The sequence below is a fragment of the Prunus mume genome, linkage group LG4 (genome assembly GCF_029339155.1).
Source record: "Prunus mume cultivar Tortuosa linkage group LG4, ASM2933915v1, whole genome shotgun sequence".
NCBI classification, from domain to species: domain Eukaryota; kingdom Viridiplantae; phylum Streptophyta; class Magnoliopsida; order Rosales; family Rosaceae; genus Prunus; species Prunus mume.
Window position 1 is genome coordinate 18,917,138 of NC_142701.1, and position 18,207 is coordinate 18,935,344.

Sequence of the window (18,207 nt, forward strand, 5' to 3'; positions counted from 1 at the left end):
TGTGGTGGTTTAGAGCAATTGCTCCCCCATACAGGCTCATGAGTTTGGATCCTAGCATTTATATAGTGTGTGGGAGTTTAATATACTATCGCTCCTCTCAATAAGAAAAGTCTTTAACCGGGAAAAAAAAAGGTTATTTTTGAATTTCTAGCCGAGCTATATAGTTCATGTGGCAGCAATGAGCAAACTATATCTGAACTGTTATGTCTCCAGACTCCGAAATCCCAACAACATTCCATTAGAAACAAACTCATGATCAAAATGGCATCATCCATTTCACCGCTGTTTGTAATAACAAGTTGAGCGTATCCCACATCGGAGATGAAAGCTTTCGAAGGGTTCCGAAAGCTCAAATCTGGACTGGTTGTTGAGTTGGGAAGAGGAGAGGAAGTTTCGACAGCGAAGTATTGGTTTTGGTTCTGTTTTTTAAACTGGTGCAATTTAACAAGTACATGACCGTCCATATGCGCCACATATCCCCATCAGCTGTAATATTCTAAGAAAAATAATTTTGTTTTTTCAAGAATATTATCAAAGCATCTGCTTTCTAGAAAACACCGTCGTCTATACGTATGGGGAACAAAATTCATATCAGCTTCAGAAAAAGCGCACACAACCCACAAGCATCAGAATCTGAATATATTTAAATACTCGGCATAAACAGTCCAAACTCTCCGATGACCCCTATGGGATTTTGAAAGCACCACCAGCCCCAACTGTTCAAAAAAAAAAAAAACCATTATTTCTTCTTCCATTTTTGTATTCATGCAGACAAACAAATGCAAGGGCATTCTCGAGTGTTCTTGCACATAAAAGATAAACATGGTTTGTCAATTTGCAGGAAACTAGCAGCTGGTCGGTATCAAGGACCAGAGTCAGAACACGGCATTCATTTCTTGTCTTTTGTGTTTGTTGGGCTTCGGTCACCTTCATGCCAGCTGCAGGAAATATGTTCTGCAGACTGCATGGATGAAAGTTTTTCACCTTTCAATCTTAACATGTAGAAGAAGAGTTTCTTCATATAAATCTTTGATCTTTGAACTAATAATACAGAAGAAATAGGGAGATTCAAATTGGAAATTAAATATGAACTATGGGATTTGCTTTTGGTGTTTGTAAATTACTACAAGAATTAAAACTGGCATAAAAGCCATTGCACATTCACTGGCGTGCAGCAGCAGCAGCACCAAACCGGCCATATGAGCAAGTCCAAGACCACATGGAACCATAAGACTTTTGGATCTTTGGGGTTACCAAACAGAGTACGGACATTGAAATTGAAATTTGTTTCGAATGCTCCGATATCATCGTCACCTTGTTTTCTAATATAATACACTTGTGGCAACAGAAAACAAAACAGCATAAATCCAAAACAAGCACACAAGTTATATATATGCTCCAAACCATCCTTCCTTCCAGTTCAAGCAACCACAGGAACAACAACCACAGATTAGAAGAAAGAAGAGGAAAACAAGAATCCGAGGAATTGTTATAAGAGATGGAGCTGATGATGGTGAAGAATGAAGAGAACCCTGGGAGGCGTCGCCTGAGCACAGCAGATCGTGAGACTGAGGCAACCCGGTCTGTCAAAAGAAGGAGAAGAGACCCACCTGCAGTTGCAGTTAGTTGTGACAACAACCAGAGTGAGCAGCAGTTGCCGCAAAAGCCAGCTGATCCAACCTCAGCTACCACAATGAAGAGAAGTTCAAGATTTCGCGGTGTCAGCAGGTTTGAACATATACACAAAATTCAATGGTTTTCTGATTGTTTAAGGCAGAACTTCCTTCTTCTTTCATGTGTAGAAATATTAACATAAATTGTTTGTTAACAGGCATAGATGGACCGGTCGATTTGAAGCCCACTTGTGGGATAAGCTCTCTTGGAATGTAACACAGAAGAAGAAAGGGAAACAAGGTAAATATTGATTTTTGCATTTCTTTCACTCTGTTAAATCATCTATTGCTTTTCCTCCTGGATACTGATATATGGTTCCTTGTGTTGTGTTCTATTGTGTTGTGCTTTGGAATGGATTATTGGGACTGAACAGTTTATCTTGGTGAGTATACGCTGCTACATGGTTGAGTTTGTTCAGTTTGAGTCTTAGAACTTACTGCTAATTCTGTGAGTGAAGCATATTAATCTTTTTATTCTTTGTTTCTCAGGAGCTTATGATGAAGAAGAATCTGCTGCAAGAGCATATGATTTAGCTGCACTTAAGTATTGGGGAACGTCGACGTTCACCAACTTTCCGGTATGAATATGATCACTGATCAGCTACAACATGTAAATATGGAGTTTAGCATTAGAGAAAGAAAAAACGAAAAATTTATGATCTCACACCTTGATGTTGTTTACAGATATCGGACTATGAGAAAGAAATTGAGATCATGCAATCTGTGTCAAAAGAAGAGTATTTGGCCTCGTTAAGAAGGTAGGACTTCGAAGTTCGAACATCTCTTTTTGTGGAAAGACTTCTGCACTGATGAATTTCCTTGACCAATTTCCTGAAAGAATTATTTATTTCTTTGTTTCAGAAAGAGCAGTGGCTTTTCAAGAGGTGTATCTAAGTACAGAGGAGTGGCAAGGTAATATTCTGATTAATATTTGGTGATCAAATCAAATCAATTTCTTTGAAAAAACTGCAAATGGAAATACAGTGTCTAAAGATTATTTGGTTCATATATTGCAGGCACCATCATAATGGTAGATGGGAAGCGAGAATAGGAAGAGTTTTCGGAAACAAGTACCTCTACCTAGGCACTTACAGTAAGTTATCTCTGATCTCCTATCTCCATAACTGATTATAACATTATCCAAAAACTAGCTGCAATATAAACTGTCATAAAAGAGAGAGTTGAAAACTATAATGAAGAGAATTTGCACTTACTGAACAATGTGTCTTTTTAATCTCATTTCAGGCACCCAAGAGGAAGCAGCTCGTGCCTATGACGTTGCAGCAATTGAGTACAGAGGGATCAATGCTGTGACTAACTTTGACTTGAGTTCTTACATAAGATGGCTAAAGCCAACAGCAGACGATCCAATAGCCACTCAAGAACCAGAGACAGTCGCAGAGCCTCAGAATATGCCATTCATGGCCAACAGCTACATCCCAACAGAGGAGTCTTTCTCACACACAAATCCTTTTGACTCTGATTACTTCAACTCCCCTCGAAAACAAGAAGTCATCGGTATCAACATTCCTCTTAACACCGGTAGCAAGTCATCATCTCCCACTGCACTTGGCCTCCTCCTTCAATCATCAATATTCAGAGACTTGGTTCAGAAGAACTCAAACTTCTCGGAGGATGAGAGTACTGACGGAGAAGAAACAAAGAACCAGCCACAGGTTGGTAGTGATGACGAGTTCGGTGGAATTTTCTATGATGGAATTGGCAACAACCCGTTTGCCTGCTCTTCCAATTCTGATGGAGATAACAACCCATGGAGCAGCATTACAAGCACCATTTTGCTCAATCAACCAACAAAAGCAAATGCCTCAGACTCTCTATTTTTCTTTTCTTAGATGCATCATGGGAAACAGAACTTTGTCATGTGGAAGAAATTTTGTTTCACTTTGTAAATAACAGAATTGGCACATCAAAAAAGTACATAGCGTGATGAGATTGATGCTGCATATCGATGTAAATTAAATCATGTCCATTGGGCAAGAATAAAAATAGATTTTATTTATAAGAAATAATACAGGTTAAACCATAAATACAAAATTAAAAAATAGGGATCCACCAACATTTTATAGATGAAAGGCTAAGATTATTCGTATTTTTTCTCATTCCGTATTTTACTAACTATGAATGAATGTGAGAGGCTAAGATTATTTCTTACTTGTTGTAACAAAAATGCATGATGGTGATTTTGTAATATATTTTCTGTTGGGTGAAAAAGGTATATGCAAATCTTCAAGCCCATCGTTTTGGGCCTTTGGAGTTAATAATACAAGCCAAACGGTCCCTAAAACACACTCGCTCTCAAACCAACACGGTTTATCTCAAGCTCGCATTTCGTTTGCCACTTCGATCCTCTCTTCCACTGTTTTGTTCTCAATCTCGGCAGCTACTACCCATTAACCGTTTCGGACATATAAAATGTAAATTCGTACCCCCGTTTCTTGCTCTCTATTGTTCTTTAAATGAAGGTAACATGGGGATTCAATTTTTGCACTTCAACAGTTTTTTGAGTTTCTGGGATTGAGCTTGAAGTTGGATGCTTTTATGGTGATGGGTTATGCTCAAATCGCCGTTTGTTTATTTATCAGGGACCATCCGGGCAAGCTGTGTGCAGGTAAAGCTTGGACCTTTGGTATTGGTCTAGTTAGGGAGGCTAGAGTATCTTTCTAGTGTTGATGCTTACAAAGATGTAAGATTTTTCAATCCGAAAACTGATAGTATGGGACGACAAGAATCTGCTTCAAGTTGGGACATTCAAATAGCTATGAATTCTTTTCTTCTGCTTTAGATTCGAAAAATCGGCCTAGGCGGGTCTAGGCGGGTCTAGGCGATTCTGGGCGCCTGGGCGAGTTTTTTTTTTTTTTTTTCTTTCTGACTTTAAAAACCTCACGCTGTTGCTTCCTTCTCTCTCACGAGTCGATCACCACCACCAGGCCGCGACAGACCCCTTGCCCACACCTGCCACACGCGACCCGCGACCCTCTCTGTCTCTGTAATGGAACTATGAACATCTACTAGAGAGATAGTGGGTTCTGCTACATGTGATGTGACTAGGTGAGTCAAATGCCTAAGCATATAGGCTTCGCCTTCACCATCTTATGGCGCAAAAATTTCCTTAAGAAGTATACATATCAGGGCAAATGACACAGTTGTCTGAGACTAGTCACAATTCTTGAAGCCAAGTTTCACCTCGGGTGTTCTTGACTAGAAAGGGCAGGTCTGGTGTTAATGCTTTTACTTTGAATCCTCGAGCGGCTTCAGGATTCTGTATCCACTTTTTGAATCCATGCTTTTTGATAGGATCATCAAGCACCCTTTAGGATTGAATTTAAAGAGACTGTCCATGGCCATGAATTCTCTTTTGCCAAACTTGGTTGCTGGTGAAAACCATATCATGTAGAACTGAGCACTGCATCCATGGTTGAGGAACTCAAGTACTCGACCATGAAACTGCTCTGTTAAATTGTTTGAGTTGAGTATCTGCAGTTCCGGGAGCTTCCCCTTTTGTGACATTTTCTGGAGGAACCAGAGGACCAGGAACTTCCTCTGCAACTTCATCTATCTTTTCCTGCATGGAAAGCTGTGGCATGCTCTCAGCAGTCAAGGTTAATTCAGTTTTCTGTCGAGGTAATCGAGTGTTGTGATCTTGAAAAAGTTCATGGATTCTCAGGTCAACAGGATGCATGGGAAGGTTAAAGACAGTGTAGTCTGCATAAATGATGAAAAATATAATAGTAAATGGGATGGTGGAGAAGATAGGATATTTTGGGGTGCGCCTATGTAGCCTGTAATCAAACACTTTCTGAGACATTCTTTTCACCTTCAAAAGAGTAGGATAGGGTGATTAATTTTTTGGAGAAAGCATTGTTCTTGATGAGGCACGTTGTACGGTTTTCTGATGTATGATTTACCACTGCATGTTACTAGTCTACACGTCGTGCAGTGCTGGTCCTTAATTTGGCAAATTTTTTGGCATCCAGTGTATTCTAAATTTGGTATAAAAATGTTTGTTTCAATGATGAATCACTCTTTAAATATCTGCACATAAATGCCAATTACATCCTTGTATCAATTTAGAGGTTAATATAAGAATAGGCCACATTTCTAGCTACTTATTTCAACTTGTTTATATCCAACAATAATATTAAAGAGGGGCATTCTCATCATCTTAGGAAATGAACTCCTATAATAATATTTGTGAGTGAGAAATTCCATCTTTTCTCTCACCAATCAAATAGCTTTGTTTTTTGTTTTACTGACGAGAAATAAGGCATTTGAACTTGAAACATCTTTCAACATTGGTTTAACATTGTAAGTACATCATGCAGGAGAGAATCACTTACACGTATATGTATGAGAGAATATTTTAGGGATTTGTAAATGCACCTAAGGTTCTGATTAGCACACCCACCACATTTTGAAACACAATCCCAAAATTTCTCAATGTACCTATAAAATCTCTGGATACATATGATTCTAATTTATTGGTTGGAACTTGGAAGGCGAAACCAATTTTCTTTCTGTTAAGTGAAGACCCAACCTAATGTGAGCTTGGGCCATGTGAATGAACCCCAATTTGGGCCTTTTGAAATGCCAGCCCAAGACTATTACAAGTGAGAGCCAACCCAATGGTCTCTAAAACACAACACTTTCCCTCGAAAACCTTATCCGCTTCTCTCAAGCTTCAACCTTGGCGTCACTGATACTCGGAGCTCGTCCAATCCCCCACTCAAACGCTCGCTTTCATCTCTCGCATTTCATTTTCTCAGTCTGAAACCCTATCCATTTCTCTCCCCTCCTCCACAGCTTCGCTTTCAGTCTCCACAGCTACCACTCTTGTGGCAATGTAAGCCAAATTTCTGATTTTGACCGTTTCCTCATCATCTTTTGCTCATGAAGTTTATGATTTTTGTATTTGTTTTTCTGAATTCTGAATATTTTGTGAAAAATAAAAATTTGAACTTTAGGCGAGGCCTCGGAACAAGAATAAAGGAAGAGTCCACCTAGGGTTCCGGTGCCTGTGGCTCCCACAAATTAAATGGTATAGCGGCTATACCACCATTTTTTTTCTAAAGCGTATAGCCGAGCGGCTATACTATTTACACGCGGGCACCTGCGCTTAGTGCGTCAACCTTTTTTTAGTATCGCCGGGATGTAGTTTAGGTATGTAGTAGTTTTCGTCCAATTTCCCTCAAGTTACGTCTGGATAGATAGAAAGTTACAGCCCCAAGGGCTCCCGGCTATACCACATTTTTTAAAAAAAATTTAGTAATTAGTATAGCCGCCCGGCTTTACGAGGTTCTTTATTTTATTTAAAAATCGTATAGCCGCCCGGCTATACTAAGGTTTTTAATTTCTTTTAAAAGCGTATAGCCGGTCGGCTATACAATTTTACACTTGGGCGCCTAGCTCAGTGCTTCTGTTTTTTTAGTATAGCCGGACGGCTATACCACATGTTTTAAATTTTTTACTATAGCCGCCCGGCTATTTAGGCGTATAGCCGAACGGCTTTACAGGGTTCTTTATTTATTTGTTTTTAAATAAATAGTATAGCCGTCCGGCTATACATTTTTCACACGTGGGTGCCAAAGGTCCTCTTTTTTAAATTTTTTTAATAGTATAGCCGCTCGGCTAGACCCGGATTTTTAGCCGGACGGCTATACGTTACATCATCACAGCAACTTCCTAGGGCAATAGGGTAAAATTTAGCATACATCAACCTTTACACACTACCATTGTAGGTGCCATCATAATGGTAGATGGGAAGCGAGAATAGGAAGAGTTTTCAGAAACAAGTACCTCTACCTAGGCACTTACAGTAAGTTATCTCTGATCTCCTATCTCCATAACTGATTATAACATTATCCAAAAACTAGCTGCAATATAAACTGTCATAAAAGAGAAAGTTGAAAACTATAATGAAGAGAATTTGCACTTACTGAGCAATGTGTCTTTTTAATCTCATTTCAGGCACCCAAGAGGAAGCAGCTCGTGCCTATGACATTGCAGCAATTGAGTACAGAGGGATCAATGCTGTGACTGACTTTGACTTGAGTTCTTACATAAGATGGCTAAAGCCAACAGCTAGCAGACGATCCAATAGCCACTCAAGAACCAGAGACAGTCGCAGAGCCTCAGAATATGCCATTCATGGCCAACAGCTACATCCCAACAGAGGAGTCTTTCTCACACACAAATCCTTTTGACTCTGATTATATCAACTCCCCCATCGGTAGCAGCATCCCTCTTAACACCGGTAGCAAGTCATCGTCTCCCACTGCATTTGGCCTCGTCTTTCAATCATCAATATTCAGAGAGTTGGTTCAGAAGAACTCGAACTTCTCGGAGGATGAGAGTACTGACGGAGAAGAAACAAAGAACCAGCCACAGGTTGGTAGTGATGATGAGTTCGGTGGAATTTTCTATGATGGAATTGGCAACAACCCGTTTGCTTGCTCTTCCAATTCTGATGGATATAACAACCCATGGAGCAGCATTACAAGCACCATTTTGCTCAATCAACCAACAAAAGCAAATGCCTCAGACTCTCTATTTTTCTTTTCTTAGATGCATCATGGGAAACAGAACTTTGCCATATGGAAGAAATTTTGTTTCACTTTGTAAATAACAGAATTGGTGCAAAAAAAAAGTACATGGCGTGATGAGATTGATGCTGCATATCGTTGTAAATTAAATCATGTCCAGCATTGCTTGCAAGTTGCACGTAAACAACTTAATAACATCGAGTTTATGGTTTTGGTAATGTGATGTTTACCAACTTTTTCGATTTTTCATAGTTTCATCTCACCTTAATATAGGCTGAGAGATTATTAACAAGGAAAAGAAAAAGTGTGAACGTTTCCAGAGTTGCATATGAATGATTTCTGAATACATTATCATGCACTTTCGGTTCAGGTTCATCGTCCCAGATTCATTCAACTTAAATGCTGCAGTTTGCCTCCTTTACAGAGATGTACAATTGACAAGTAATACAGTGGTTCGTGCCCAATATGTAGCACAATTGTGTTTTAGCCATTTGAACTCTGTTTTCTAGTTCATTTCTATTCCTTTCATTTCATGTGGTCAGATTCTACATCAAACACTCACATCAATTTTTTTAACCCTGTGATGCATTGTTGGCTAAGCTGAAAACCACAAACCAGCAGATCCCATCTTGGTTGGGAGCATCGTGAGGGACTTCCATATACACTCTGATACAGGTAAGTATTTCTCGAGACATGTCATTTGAGGGTATCAATAAATTAAAAAGGAAGTTCACTGGGAAAAATAGATAAATGAAAAAGAAAGCAAAACACGACTTCCACAAGACACTATCCTCAGTTGGATAGAAATCCACATATTATTTATTCTCTTTGATCCGGGGAACCCTGTGTTCCTATGTAAGTCAGCCTAAAAGAACAATTACGAAATAACAACCTCATAAAAGTAGCACACCCTAGAAGTTCTAGGAACATCATACAATTAGTGATAATTCTGTAAGTGATGAAATTACAGGTTGCAATTGGCAAATATTATGAACTTGATAAATAAATGGGCAAAGTACAAACTTATGCAGTAAAGTTATGAGTAAACTGAATACTAGTTCCTGACCTCTGAATCATGTCCCTTACCGAAATACATGTATTGCATTCAAAAGATACAAACTTCATTTCCTCTCAAGAACTTCAAAATTGCTTACTCTTATTTCTGAAGAGTTTTTGTTGTTTAGAAAGATAAAAGACAAAAAGGAAAGCCAATGCAATCAACCAGATCCCAGTCCACGGAACTGGTGGATCCTTGAAACATATAAGGGACGCCTCCACTTCTTGGGAGGCATGATAGACAAGAGAGTGGATGGCATATAGGTCGTGATCTGAGGACCTCAAGTAATACAAAGCCATCTCAAAATCTAAATGTGACAATGCAGAGACTGCTTTGTCCAGCTTGTACTTGAACAAGTTCCACCTTTGTACAAACTCAACATGTCGACTACTTTTCAGGAGCTTTCTTTCCCCACCATGTGCAGCTATGGATTCAAGAACATCCACAGCACTTGTTATGCTGTTATTGAGTGATGTCAAAAGAACATTTCTACGAGCAGCATCCTTCTGCACAAATGACAATGATGAAACCTCAGAGAATGGCCCAAACGGAGTCTGCCCAACACTCCATGTGTAATCCACCAATGTAGTATTGTGCCTAGGGCTCCACAGCATATGGGTTGGTGACACTCCCCACATGCTCTGTAAAATCGAACCAACAAGTGGTCGCTCAAGCTCCCTTGTCTGTGTAAACACATGACGCCCGTTACAGCTATAATCACTGACAGTCTGTGTGTTCTTTGTCCTGACTGCAATGACCATGTCTTTAAAAGCAACAGATTGGTGATACCTATCGAGCAACAACAGCATGCTGTAGTCCAAATCAAACACATAAACGGGAAGAACCCTACCGAAATCCTCCTCAGGAAACCCTGCCACCCTCCTAAACTCCTCAGCTGAATCAGACAATATCTGATGCAATCGCTTCGAGTCCAAATACTCACTTGCAATCAAAGTATAGTTATCAAACAAGAATCTCGACGTATACGAATTGATAGACCGAGAAATTGCAAATGAACAAATTGGACACTCCGAGTAACTCACTCTATAAGTCTTGAACCTCAAAGACTGATCCCCCAACAACAACCCATTATCATGGGCCTCATCCATAAACGTTCTCTCAATCGATTTCCAATCCAAACCACTAGAATCCTTACTGCCCTCAGACCCATAAACGTGAATAAACTGAACAATCAATGAATTCTCAAACTGAACAGGAATTCTCAAAGAGGGCACAAGAAGAACCTGGTAAGCACTCCAAACCAAGGAAGCCAAGTCAGCAAGCAAAGCCTTTTGAGCCTTGGGACGACCGTGCAACGCCGCGAGAGGATGAAACTCACCTCTGGGCAAAACCCCATCACCGGAAAGAGCCGGGCCATAATCGACCGGGCCAGCACCCAAGTCAATCCAGATATACCTGTCTTTGCCAGTCCAGATGCTCCCCAAACACTTGGTGAAAGCAGCGGAAGAGTCCCCAGATCCATAGTTATAAGCATAAGGCTTGGACTGGGGACCCAAATTCAGAAAATACAAGTAAACCCCAGGAACGGGCTTCTCTTTCTCGAAGTCCTGCTTGATGATCTGGTCAATCGGGTCGTAGGGGATGGAGAGAAGCGGGGATCGGAGGCTGGAAGGGGTTTTCTCGAGCTCAGAGTTTAGGGTTTTGGAGAGTTGGGAAGCTAAAGAAGGAGAGTGAGTGACGTCAAGGTGAAGAGAGTGCTGTATGGCGAGGCGGTGAGAGCGGGTTTCGTAGGGGGCGATGACGTGGAAGTGGTTGGAGGATTGGGAGGCCGAGAGGAAGGAGGAGAGGAGGGAGGAGGAGGAGGAGGGGAAGGAGGAGCCGACGAGGCGGACGTGGAGAGAGAGAGGGAGGGAGAGAGAGAGGAGAGAGGAGATGAGGGAGTGAGGGGTGTGGGAGAGAGGGGAAGAATGGGAAAGGGAGTTTCTGAGGGTGGAGGAGAGAGAGAGGAAGGAGTCGTTGGTGGCTTGACGGTCAAGGCGGGACTGGTGGGTCAGGAAGGTGTCGAGGCCAAGGATTGGGGCGGAGCTGGTGGTGGCTATGGCGGCAGTTAGGATCAGAAGAAGGAAGAAGGCGGTGGTAGTGACCGCCATGGTGGTCGTCGAGGTTTCTGTGACTTGGGACTGAAATGAGGCTCTGCGGTTTGGTGGTCTGAAGAAGCCAATCTTTTCTTTTTTTTCCTTTTCTCTTTTTTTTTTTTGGAAATGAAAAAATGAAACAGTGTTTGATGCCCGTCTTATTTTACAGCTCACTACAAACACAACTTACACTGGAAATTTTGCTTTTATAAGAAGTACTTTTGTTCATAAATATTTTTTTAGAAGTGATTTTATAGAATAATGTTGAAAAGTCAATTACTTCTCTAAAGGCTCAACTTCTCTAAGAAGTACTTCTGTTTATAAGTGCTTCTAACAAAAGCACTTTTATTATAAAAATATTGAATTTCCATTGAAAAAAATCCAAGTGCTTCACGAAGAAGTACATAGTATATTAGTCAAACGCTGTCAAAAGTTTTTAGCATTTTCAGAAGCACTCCCAAATAGCTTGGAAAATGATTTTTGAAGAAGCACATATTATATTAGTCAAGTACTTCTGCGTAAATTATATTAATTTAGAGTATCGCTTGTTTTTGGGAAAACAAAAAAAAAAATTGGAACCAAACTTGAACTATCAAAAATGCCCTTGTCATTTAGTGGGGTATAATCGTCATTTCAGGGTTGTTTCTGATCTTCCTGTGGTATGAAGCAAAACTTTGAGTGGACCGCTTGGGGGCTGAAATGGGGTAAGCATTGGCATTTCATTATGAGCAAATAAGCATTGGAATTTCAATATGAACAAATACGCATTGGCATATCCGTAGGTATTTAAATCTATAGGATTTGCTTTTGGTGTTTGTGAATTATTGAAATCTACTCATTGGATTGACTAGGAAAACCCTTCAAGAATTGTAACTGGCACTAAAATTTGAGGCCTCACCTCACATGTGAGCAAATCCAAAACCACAATGACTTTTGGATCTTCGGGATTACCAAACAGAGTACGGACTTTGAAATTTGTCTCAGATGCTCCGAAATCATCGTCTCCTTTGTTTTCTGATGTAATATTGTTGTGGCAGCACAAAACAAAACAGCTTAAGGCCAAAACAAGCACACATGTTATATAATACAGTTGAGCATCCTTCCAGTTCAAGCAACCATAGGAACAAACAACAACAGAATTGTAGAAAGCAGAGGAAAGAATCCTGAGTGCTTAGTTATTATAGGAAATGGAGATGATGATGGTGAAGAATGAAGAGAACACTAGGAGGCGCCGCTTGAGCACAGTGGATCGTGAGGCTCAGGAATCACGGTGTGTCAAGAGAAGGAGAAGAGACCCGGCTGCAGTTGCGGTTAGTTGTGACAACAGCCAGAGTGAGAAGCATTTGCCACAAAAACCAGCTGATCAAACTTCTGCTACCACAACGAAGAGAAGTTCAAGATTTCGCGGTGTCAGCAGGTTTGAATCGGAAACAAATTTCAGTGGTGTTATGATTGTTGTAGGCAGAAATTTCTTTTTGTTTCATGTGTAGAAATATTAAGGTAAACTGTTTGTCAACAGGCATCGATGGACTGGTCGATTTGAAGCCCACTTGTGGGATAAGCTCTCTTGGAATGCAACGCAGAAGAAGAAAGGGAAACAAGGTAAATATCATTGTTGCATTTCTTTCACTCTGTTTAATTATCTATTGCTTTTCCTCCTGGACGCTGATATCTGGTTCCCTGTGTTGTGTTCTATTGCATTGTGATTCGGAATGGATTCTTGGGACTGAGCAGTTTATCTTGGTGAGTAGATTTTGCTACATGATTGAGTTTGTTCAGTTTGAGTCTTAAAACTTACTGCTAATTCTGTAAGTGAAACATATTAATCTTTTATTAATCTTTGTGTTCTCAGGAGCTTATGATGAAGAAGAATCTGCTGCAAGGGCATATGATTTAGCTGCACTTAAGTATTGGGGAACGTCAACATTCACAAACTTCGCGGTATGAACCTGATCACTGATCAGACACACAATATGTAGCTTAGTAGTAAAAGGGGTAAAAATTCATGATCTCACACCTTGATGCTGTTTACAGATATCAGACTATGAGGAAGAAATTGAGATAATGCAGACTGTAACAAAAGAAGAGTATTTGGCCTCGTTACGAAGGTAGGACTTCAAACATTTTTTGTTATGCGTTGAAAGACTTCTGAACTGAGGAATTTCCTTGGCCGGTTTCCTGAAATGATTTGTATGTTTGTTTCAGAAAGAGCAGTGGCTTTTCAAGAGGTGTATCTAAGTACAGAGGAGTAGCAAGGTAATATTCTTATTAATATTGTGGTGATCAAATCAAATCAACTTCTTTGAAAAAAACTACAAACGAACAAACAGTTTCTAAAGACTATTTGGTTCATAATTGCAGGCACCATCATAATGGTAGATGGGAAGCAAGAATAGGAAGAGTTTTTGGAAACAAGTACCTCTACCTTGGCACTTACAGTAAGTTATTTCCACATCTGATTATAACATTATGTAACGTCCAAAAACTAGTTTGAATATTTGTGAAGTAAACTTTGCAATTGAAAATCATAAAACAATCAATGTATCATTGCAGGCACCCAAGAGGAAGCTGCTCGTGCCTATGACATCGCAGCAATTGAGTACAGAGGGATCAATGCTGTGACAAACTTCGACTTGAGTTCTTACATAAGATGGTTAAAGCCAAGAGCTGACTATCCGATAGCCACTCAAGAACCAGAGACAGTTGCAGAGCCTCAGAATATACTACCATTCATGGCCAACAGCTACATCCCAACAGAGGAGCCCTCATTCTCACACACAAACCCTTTTGCCTCTGGTTACTTGAGCTCTCCTCAAAAGCAAAAAGTCACCAGAAGTAGCGTCCCACTTAACACTGGTAGCAAGTCATCTTCTCCCACCGCACTTGGCCTCCTCCTTCAGTCTTCAATCTTCAGAGAACTGGTTCAGAAGAATGCAAACTTCTCGGAGGATGAAAGTGCTGACGGCGAAGAAACGAAGAACCAGACACAGGTTGGTAGTGATGATGAGTTCAATGGAATTTTCTATGATGGAATCGGCGACAACCCTTTTGTTTGCTCGTCCAACTCTGATGGAGACAACTCATGGAGCAGCATTGCAAGCACCATTTTGCTCAATCAGCCATCAAAAGCAAATGCCTCCTCGGACTCTCTATTTTTCTTTTCTTAAATGCAACACGGGAAACAGAACTTGTTCATATGGAAGAAATTTTGTCACTTGTAAATAGCTGAACTGGCACATCAGAAGTACATAGCATGAAACTGCATATCCATGTAAATTAAATCACGTCGAGTATTGGCTTGGCTGCATGTAAATTTCTTAAGAACGTCGAGTATATGATTTTGGGTTTGTAAGGTTTATCAACTCTTTTGGATTTTGCATCTCACCTCGTTTTAATCTATATTCCTATTGGACTGAGATTGATAACAAGAAAAAAAAATATATAAAAACTTTGAGAGTTCCAAAGTGACAAAACGATATCTGAATTGCTCATCCGTACATTCTCATGCACTTTTGATTGAGGTTCAACTGTCTTCTCCACCGATATGTAAAATTGACAAGTAAAATAATGGTTCTTACCTAACAGAGTACAATTGTTTTTTTGGCCATTTTAGCTTTATTTAGGAGCATTACTCTATGAGCATTGATGGGGAAAATCGAACTTTTTGTCCCAACTGATTTCCACTGCCATATTGATATTGTCTTCTCTGTTGAGAATAAATAGAAATGCACAGAGAATTTTGTCCGTGAAACCCAAGGTCCATACTTTGTTTGTAGGACAATAACAGCTGCAAGTTCAACTTTTTCCGGTTAGTTATGAAAGGACAACATTTTTATTGACCATGGAAGTCAGTCTAAAACAACATTTTTAACGACAACGGATTGGTGGATCAGGAAGGCGTCAAGGCTGAGGATTGGTGCTGAGTTGGTGGTGGTTATGGCAGTAATTAGGATCAGAAGAAGGATAACAGCTATGGTGGTGGCGGCCGCCCCATAGACGGTTGAAGAGATTCTCTCAAATAACAATAGCTAGAAACCAACTCCAAACTTGTAATATGATCAATATTTGTATACAACAACATATATATATATATATATATATATATAGAAAAATTTATTCAGTCATATGAACTATCGGAATCACTGTAAGATTGTGGGTTCCAAAACTTTGCAACATGATCATCTTCACGATTAAAGACAGGACAAGAAGCATTTGTGAAGTCCCTGAAGCGTAAGCATCCCACATCTTCATCATAGTTGGCAATGCCAATAACAATTCGACACCCATTTACAGCCAGAGCGCGACACCCAAAACTGGTAGATGTTTCATCTGGAAGAGAACAATCCAAGGAATTAGTTTTTGCACCAGTGTTGGCCTCCCAAACATTAACATAAAAATCCTCCGGGCTTCCGGTAACTATTTTGTATGGATCCATGTGCAAGTATGTCAACGGCGCTGTGTGTCCACCATCTAACTCCGCTATTGGTTCTGATTTCAGGGTGCCCTGGTTCTTCCTTATATCGTAAAGCATTGCCCTGCACCATTCGGGCATATCTTTTTCTCAATAAACCTAGTTCTACAACTTGGATAAAAACAAGTGAAACCAGGGAATTCTACTCGCCGTACCTGCCATTGGTGCCTACGCAGAATAAAGATTTTGAAGGCGTTGCCTGAAAAGAGTACAGCCTTGCATCTACTGTAGCAATGACAACTTTTTGCATTGTCCTCAAATCAATTGCCATAACAGAGGAACCAGCAGCAACATAGACCAATTGTTCATGACACTTAATGTCTATAGGAGCACCAAGAACAGAGGTCATCCCCACACAGCATGAAAAACGAACAGAAGATGATGTATTTGTATCCCACACCCTCACCTGTTAGAAACCGCAATCATCGGACAATGACAAATAACAAAAATTCACGAGGATGACCAGATCCGATAAGAACAGCATTGAATGGATAATTGAGGATACCTTAGAATCTCTTGAAACGGATACCAAGAGAGAGGTGTTGTGCCTATCAATAAGACCAAAATAAATAGATCAGCATAATTGAAAAAGTGTCACCCAAAGCACAGAAACGTTTGTAAATGATTACATATGAGATGCAGTAGATATCTGGAAATTATCTTCTAAGTTACATTAGCTTATCATCTTTTTAGACGTTAAATAGACATTGATGGCACAACGTTTATTTAGTTTTACTAAATAGAAACACATAACCCCTCAAGGAACAACCTCATACCCAGCAACTGACATCAACCGGATGGGCTTCTCATGCCCATAGAAAGTAGCCTTTAAAGCATGCTGGCCACGTTTCCCACTGGAACTTAGAGACCAAAGGCGAACTGTGCCATCTTCCCCTCCACTTGCCATTACTTTTCCTGCTCCATTGCCTAACAATTTATCTGACAGGGCTGAAACTGGGCCACTGTGACCTCTAAAACATCGTCGGCAAGAACCCTGTGACAAAATAATATGATTAGGACCTTTAGAGGACAGAAAATGTAAACTACTGACAACGGTATTACAGTACAATAATAGTGACTAAATCACATAGGGAACGATATATTACAAGAACAGATACTTGATAAATTGGGTTAGAGCAAAACATTAAGAGCCTAACCCATCCGAACTTATAAGATTGAATTAAAAATGAAGAAACCAAAGGTATGAAAAAACTGACAAATAAGAGCGTATAAAAATATTCTGAACTAATGTAATACCTTCCACCATAGCCGAATGGAATGGTCAGAGCTTGAAGTTACCAAAACATTCTCCTCGTTTTGTGCTTCCCTTCGATATAAAGATGTTTCATTCAGTGGAAACAGCCTGCAGTTCATGTCAAGATTTTTACGATTAAAAGATCATAAACATTCCAAGATTTTAGGATTAAAAAACCACACACAGCCCACCTCATGCAAGTAATTCTTGCGTTGTGATCACTTAAAGTGACAGGTGAGTTCGCTCCACTTAACCAGCTATCAATCGTTATCACTTGTATCATTGAGCCCTAAGTAAGTAACATAAAGCAAAGTTAAAGATGCCCAACTATTCAAACTCAGAGATTCATGGAAAAGAAAGGGTTACACATGATATTACCTGAGAGAAGATTATATTGTTATTGTCCAATAACACATGGTCGAAAGGACTTGAATTGGTATAGAAATCGGCGACGAGGGGATTGATAAACTTGAATTGCAGCAAATCCTTGCGCCTACACAAATAAGCTTCCCTCACTCCTGCCGTTTGCGAGGCGGCGGGAGGTGTTTGCCGGGGCCAGCTTTCCCTGCAACAAATGAATTTGAAAGAGTTTTCTGTAAACAGAAAAATACAGGAAGTAGAGAGAGGGTAAGGAAATAGTATCTGGAAAAGAGTATAATTGGACCTGAACCAACGTTGCCAGATGGAGTCGGAATATGCAACCTTTTTGAGGTACGTGCAGGTCATGGACATGTTGGAGAGGTCTCGGAGGCTGAGATAGCCGGCGCATTGAGCCAGCGAGTCGACGTTCACATCAGTGATGCTTGTTGCCGGTGACGACGGCCTCTGGTTCTCACTCATCGGCGAAGATGACGGTCATGGCGCTTCCATCGAAGAAAAATATTTAAAAAAACCCTAACAATTGGGAGCGAAGAGTACAGAATAAAAGAAGTCGCAGTTTTTTACTGTTTTGTCCGGGCGAAGAAAGTGTGTTTTCCATCAGAGAGACGTCATGCCGTTTTTGACCATACCAACATACGTTTGGGTCGATAATAAATTTAGGTTTTTGCCAAAAAAAAAATTTTCGCTTTTAAAAAAACTAAATTTTTTCAAAAA

At 40.1% G+C, this 18,207-nt stretch overlaps 4 protein-coding genes and 2 pseudogenes across 4 annotated transcripts; 3 read left to right on the top strand and 3 right to left on the bottom strand.

Moving 5' to 3' along the window:
• Positions 1-1,074: 1,074 nt before the first annotated feature.
• LOC103330210 (AP2-like ethylene-responsive transcription factor At1g79700) lies at positions 1,075-3,675 on the top strand. The gene is made up of 8 exons (XM_008232756.3): positions 1,075-1,728; positions 1,832-1,914; positions 2,048-2,056; positions 2,163-2,251; positions 2,358-2,431; positions 2,535-2,585; positions 2,690-2,766; positions 2,919-3,675. The coding sequence occupies exons 1-8, from the start codon at positions 1,499-1,501 to the stop codon at positions 3,524-3,526; spliced, it is 1,221 nt and encodes a 406-aa protein (XP_008230978.2). The 5' UTR covers positions 1,075-1,498; the 3' UTR covers positions 3,527-3,675.
• A 360-nt stretch (positions 3,676-4,035) lies between these two features.
• Positions 4,036-5,673, bottom strand: LOC148918075 (uncharacterized; annotated as a pseudogene).
• A 1,766-nt stretch (positions 5,674-7,439) lies between these two features.
• LOC107880938 (uncharacterized) lies at positions 7,440-8,255 on the top strand (annotated as a pseudogene).
• A 955-nt stretch (positions 8,256-9,210) lies between these two features.
• LOC103329974 (uncharacterized) lies at positions 9,211-11,553 on the bottom strand. Its single transcript, XM_008232510.3, has one exon. The coding sequence runs from the start codon at positions 11,399-11,401 to the stop codon at positions 9,374-9,376; it is 2,028 nt and encodes a 675-aa protein (XP_008230732.1). The 5' UTR covers positions 11,402-11,553; the 3' UTR covers positions 9,211-9,373.
• A 729-nt stretch (positions 11,554-12,282) lies between these two features.
• On the top strand, positions 12,283-14,742 carry LOC103330211 (AP2-like ethylene-responsive transcription factor SMOS1). The gene is made up of 8 exons (XM_008232757.2): positions 12,283-12,803; positions 12,906-12,988; positions 13,121-13,129; positions 13,239-13,327; positions 13,421-13,494; positions 13,592-13,642; positions 13,748-13,824; positions 13,940-14,742. Exons 1-8 carry the CDS (start codon positions 12,574-12,576, stop codon positions 14,551-14,553), a joined length of 1,227 nt encoding a protein of 408 aa, XP_008230979.2. The 5' UTR covers positions 12,283-12,573; the 3' UTR covers positions 14,554-14,742.
• Positions 14,743-15,413: 671 nt separating this feature from the next.
• Positions 15,414-18,075, bottom strand: LOC103329975 (uncharacterized). Its single transcript, XM_008232511.2, has 8 exons — positions 17,777-18,075; positions 17,491-17,677; positions 17,304-17,401; positions 17,115-17,220; positions 16,634-16,851; positions 16,363-16,405; positions 16,013-16,263; positions 15,414-15,921 (listed from the first exon to the last, which is right to left on the bottom strand). Exons 1-8 carry the CDS (start codon positions 17,950-17,952, stop codon positions 15,504-15,506), a joined length of 1,497 nt encoding a protein of 498 aa, XP_008230733.2. The 5' UTR covers positions 17,953-18,075; the 3' UTR covers positions 15,414-15,503.
• Between the last annotated feature and the right edge of the window lie 132 nt (positions 18,076-18,207).

Coding starts and splice junctions, on each gene's coding strand:
- LOC103330210 (XM_008232756.3), top strand. CDS start 1,499: ATGGAGCTGATGATGGTGAAGAATGAAGAGAACCCTGGGAGGCGTCGC. Junction 2,432..2,534: donor TATTTGGCCTCGTTAAGAAG/GTAGGACTTCGA, acceptor TCTTTGTTTCAG/AAAGAGCAGTGGCTTTTCAA. Junction 2,767..2,918: donor CCTCTACCTAGGCACTTACA/GTAAGTTATCTC, acceptor ATCTCATTTCAG/GCACCCAAGAGGAAGCAGCT.
- LOC103329974 (XM_008232510.3), bottom strand. CDS start 11,401: ATGGCGGTCACTACCACCGCCTTCTTCCTTCTTCTGATCCTAACTGCC.
- LOC103330211 (XM_008232757.2), top strand. CDS start 12,574: ATGGAGATGATGATGGTGAAGAATGAAGAGAACACTAGGAGGCGCCGC. Junction 12,804..12,905: donor AGATTTCGCGGTGTCAGCAG/GTTTGAATCGGA, acceptor GTTTGTCAACAG/GCATCGATGGACTGGTCGAT. Junction 13,495..13,591: donor TATTTGGCCTCGTTACGAAG/GTAGGACTTCAA, acceptor TGTTTGTTTCAG/AAAGAGCAGTGGCTTTTCAA.
- LOC103329975 (XM_008232511.2), bottom strand. CDS start 17,952: ATGAGTGAGAACCAGAGGCCGTCGTCACCGGCAACAAGCATCACTGAT. Junction 17,221..17,303: donor GCAAGAATTACTTGCATGAG/GTGGGCTGTGTG, acceptor CATGAACTGCAG/GCTGTTTCCACTGAATGAAA. Junction 16,852..17,114: donor CCATTCGGCTATGGTGGAAG/GTATTACATTAG, acceptor ATTTTGTCACAG/GGTTCTTGCCGACGATGTTT.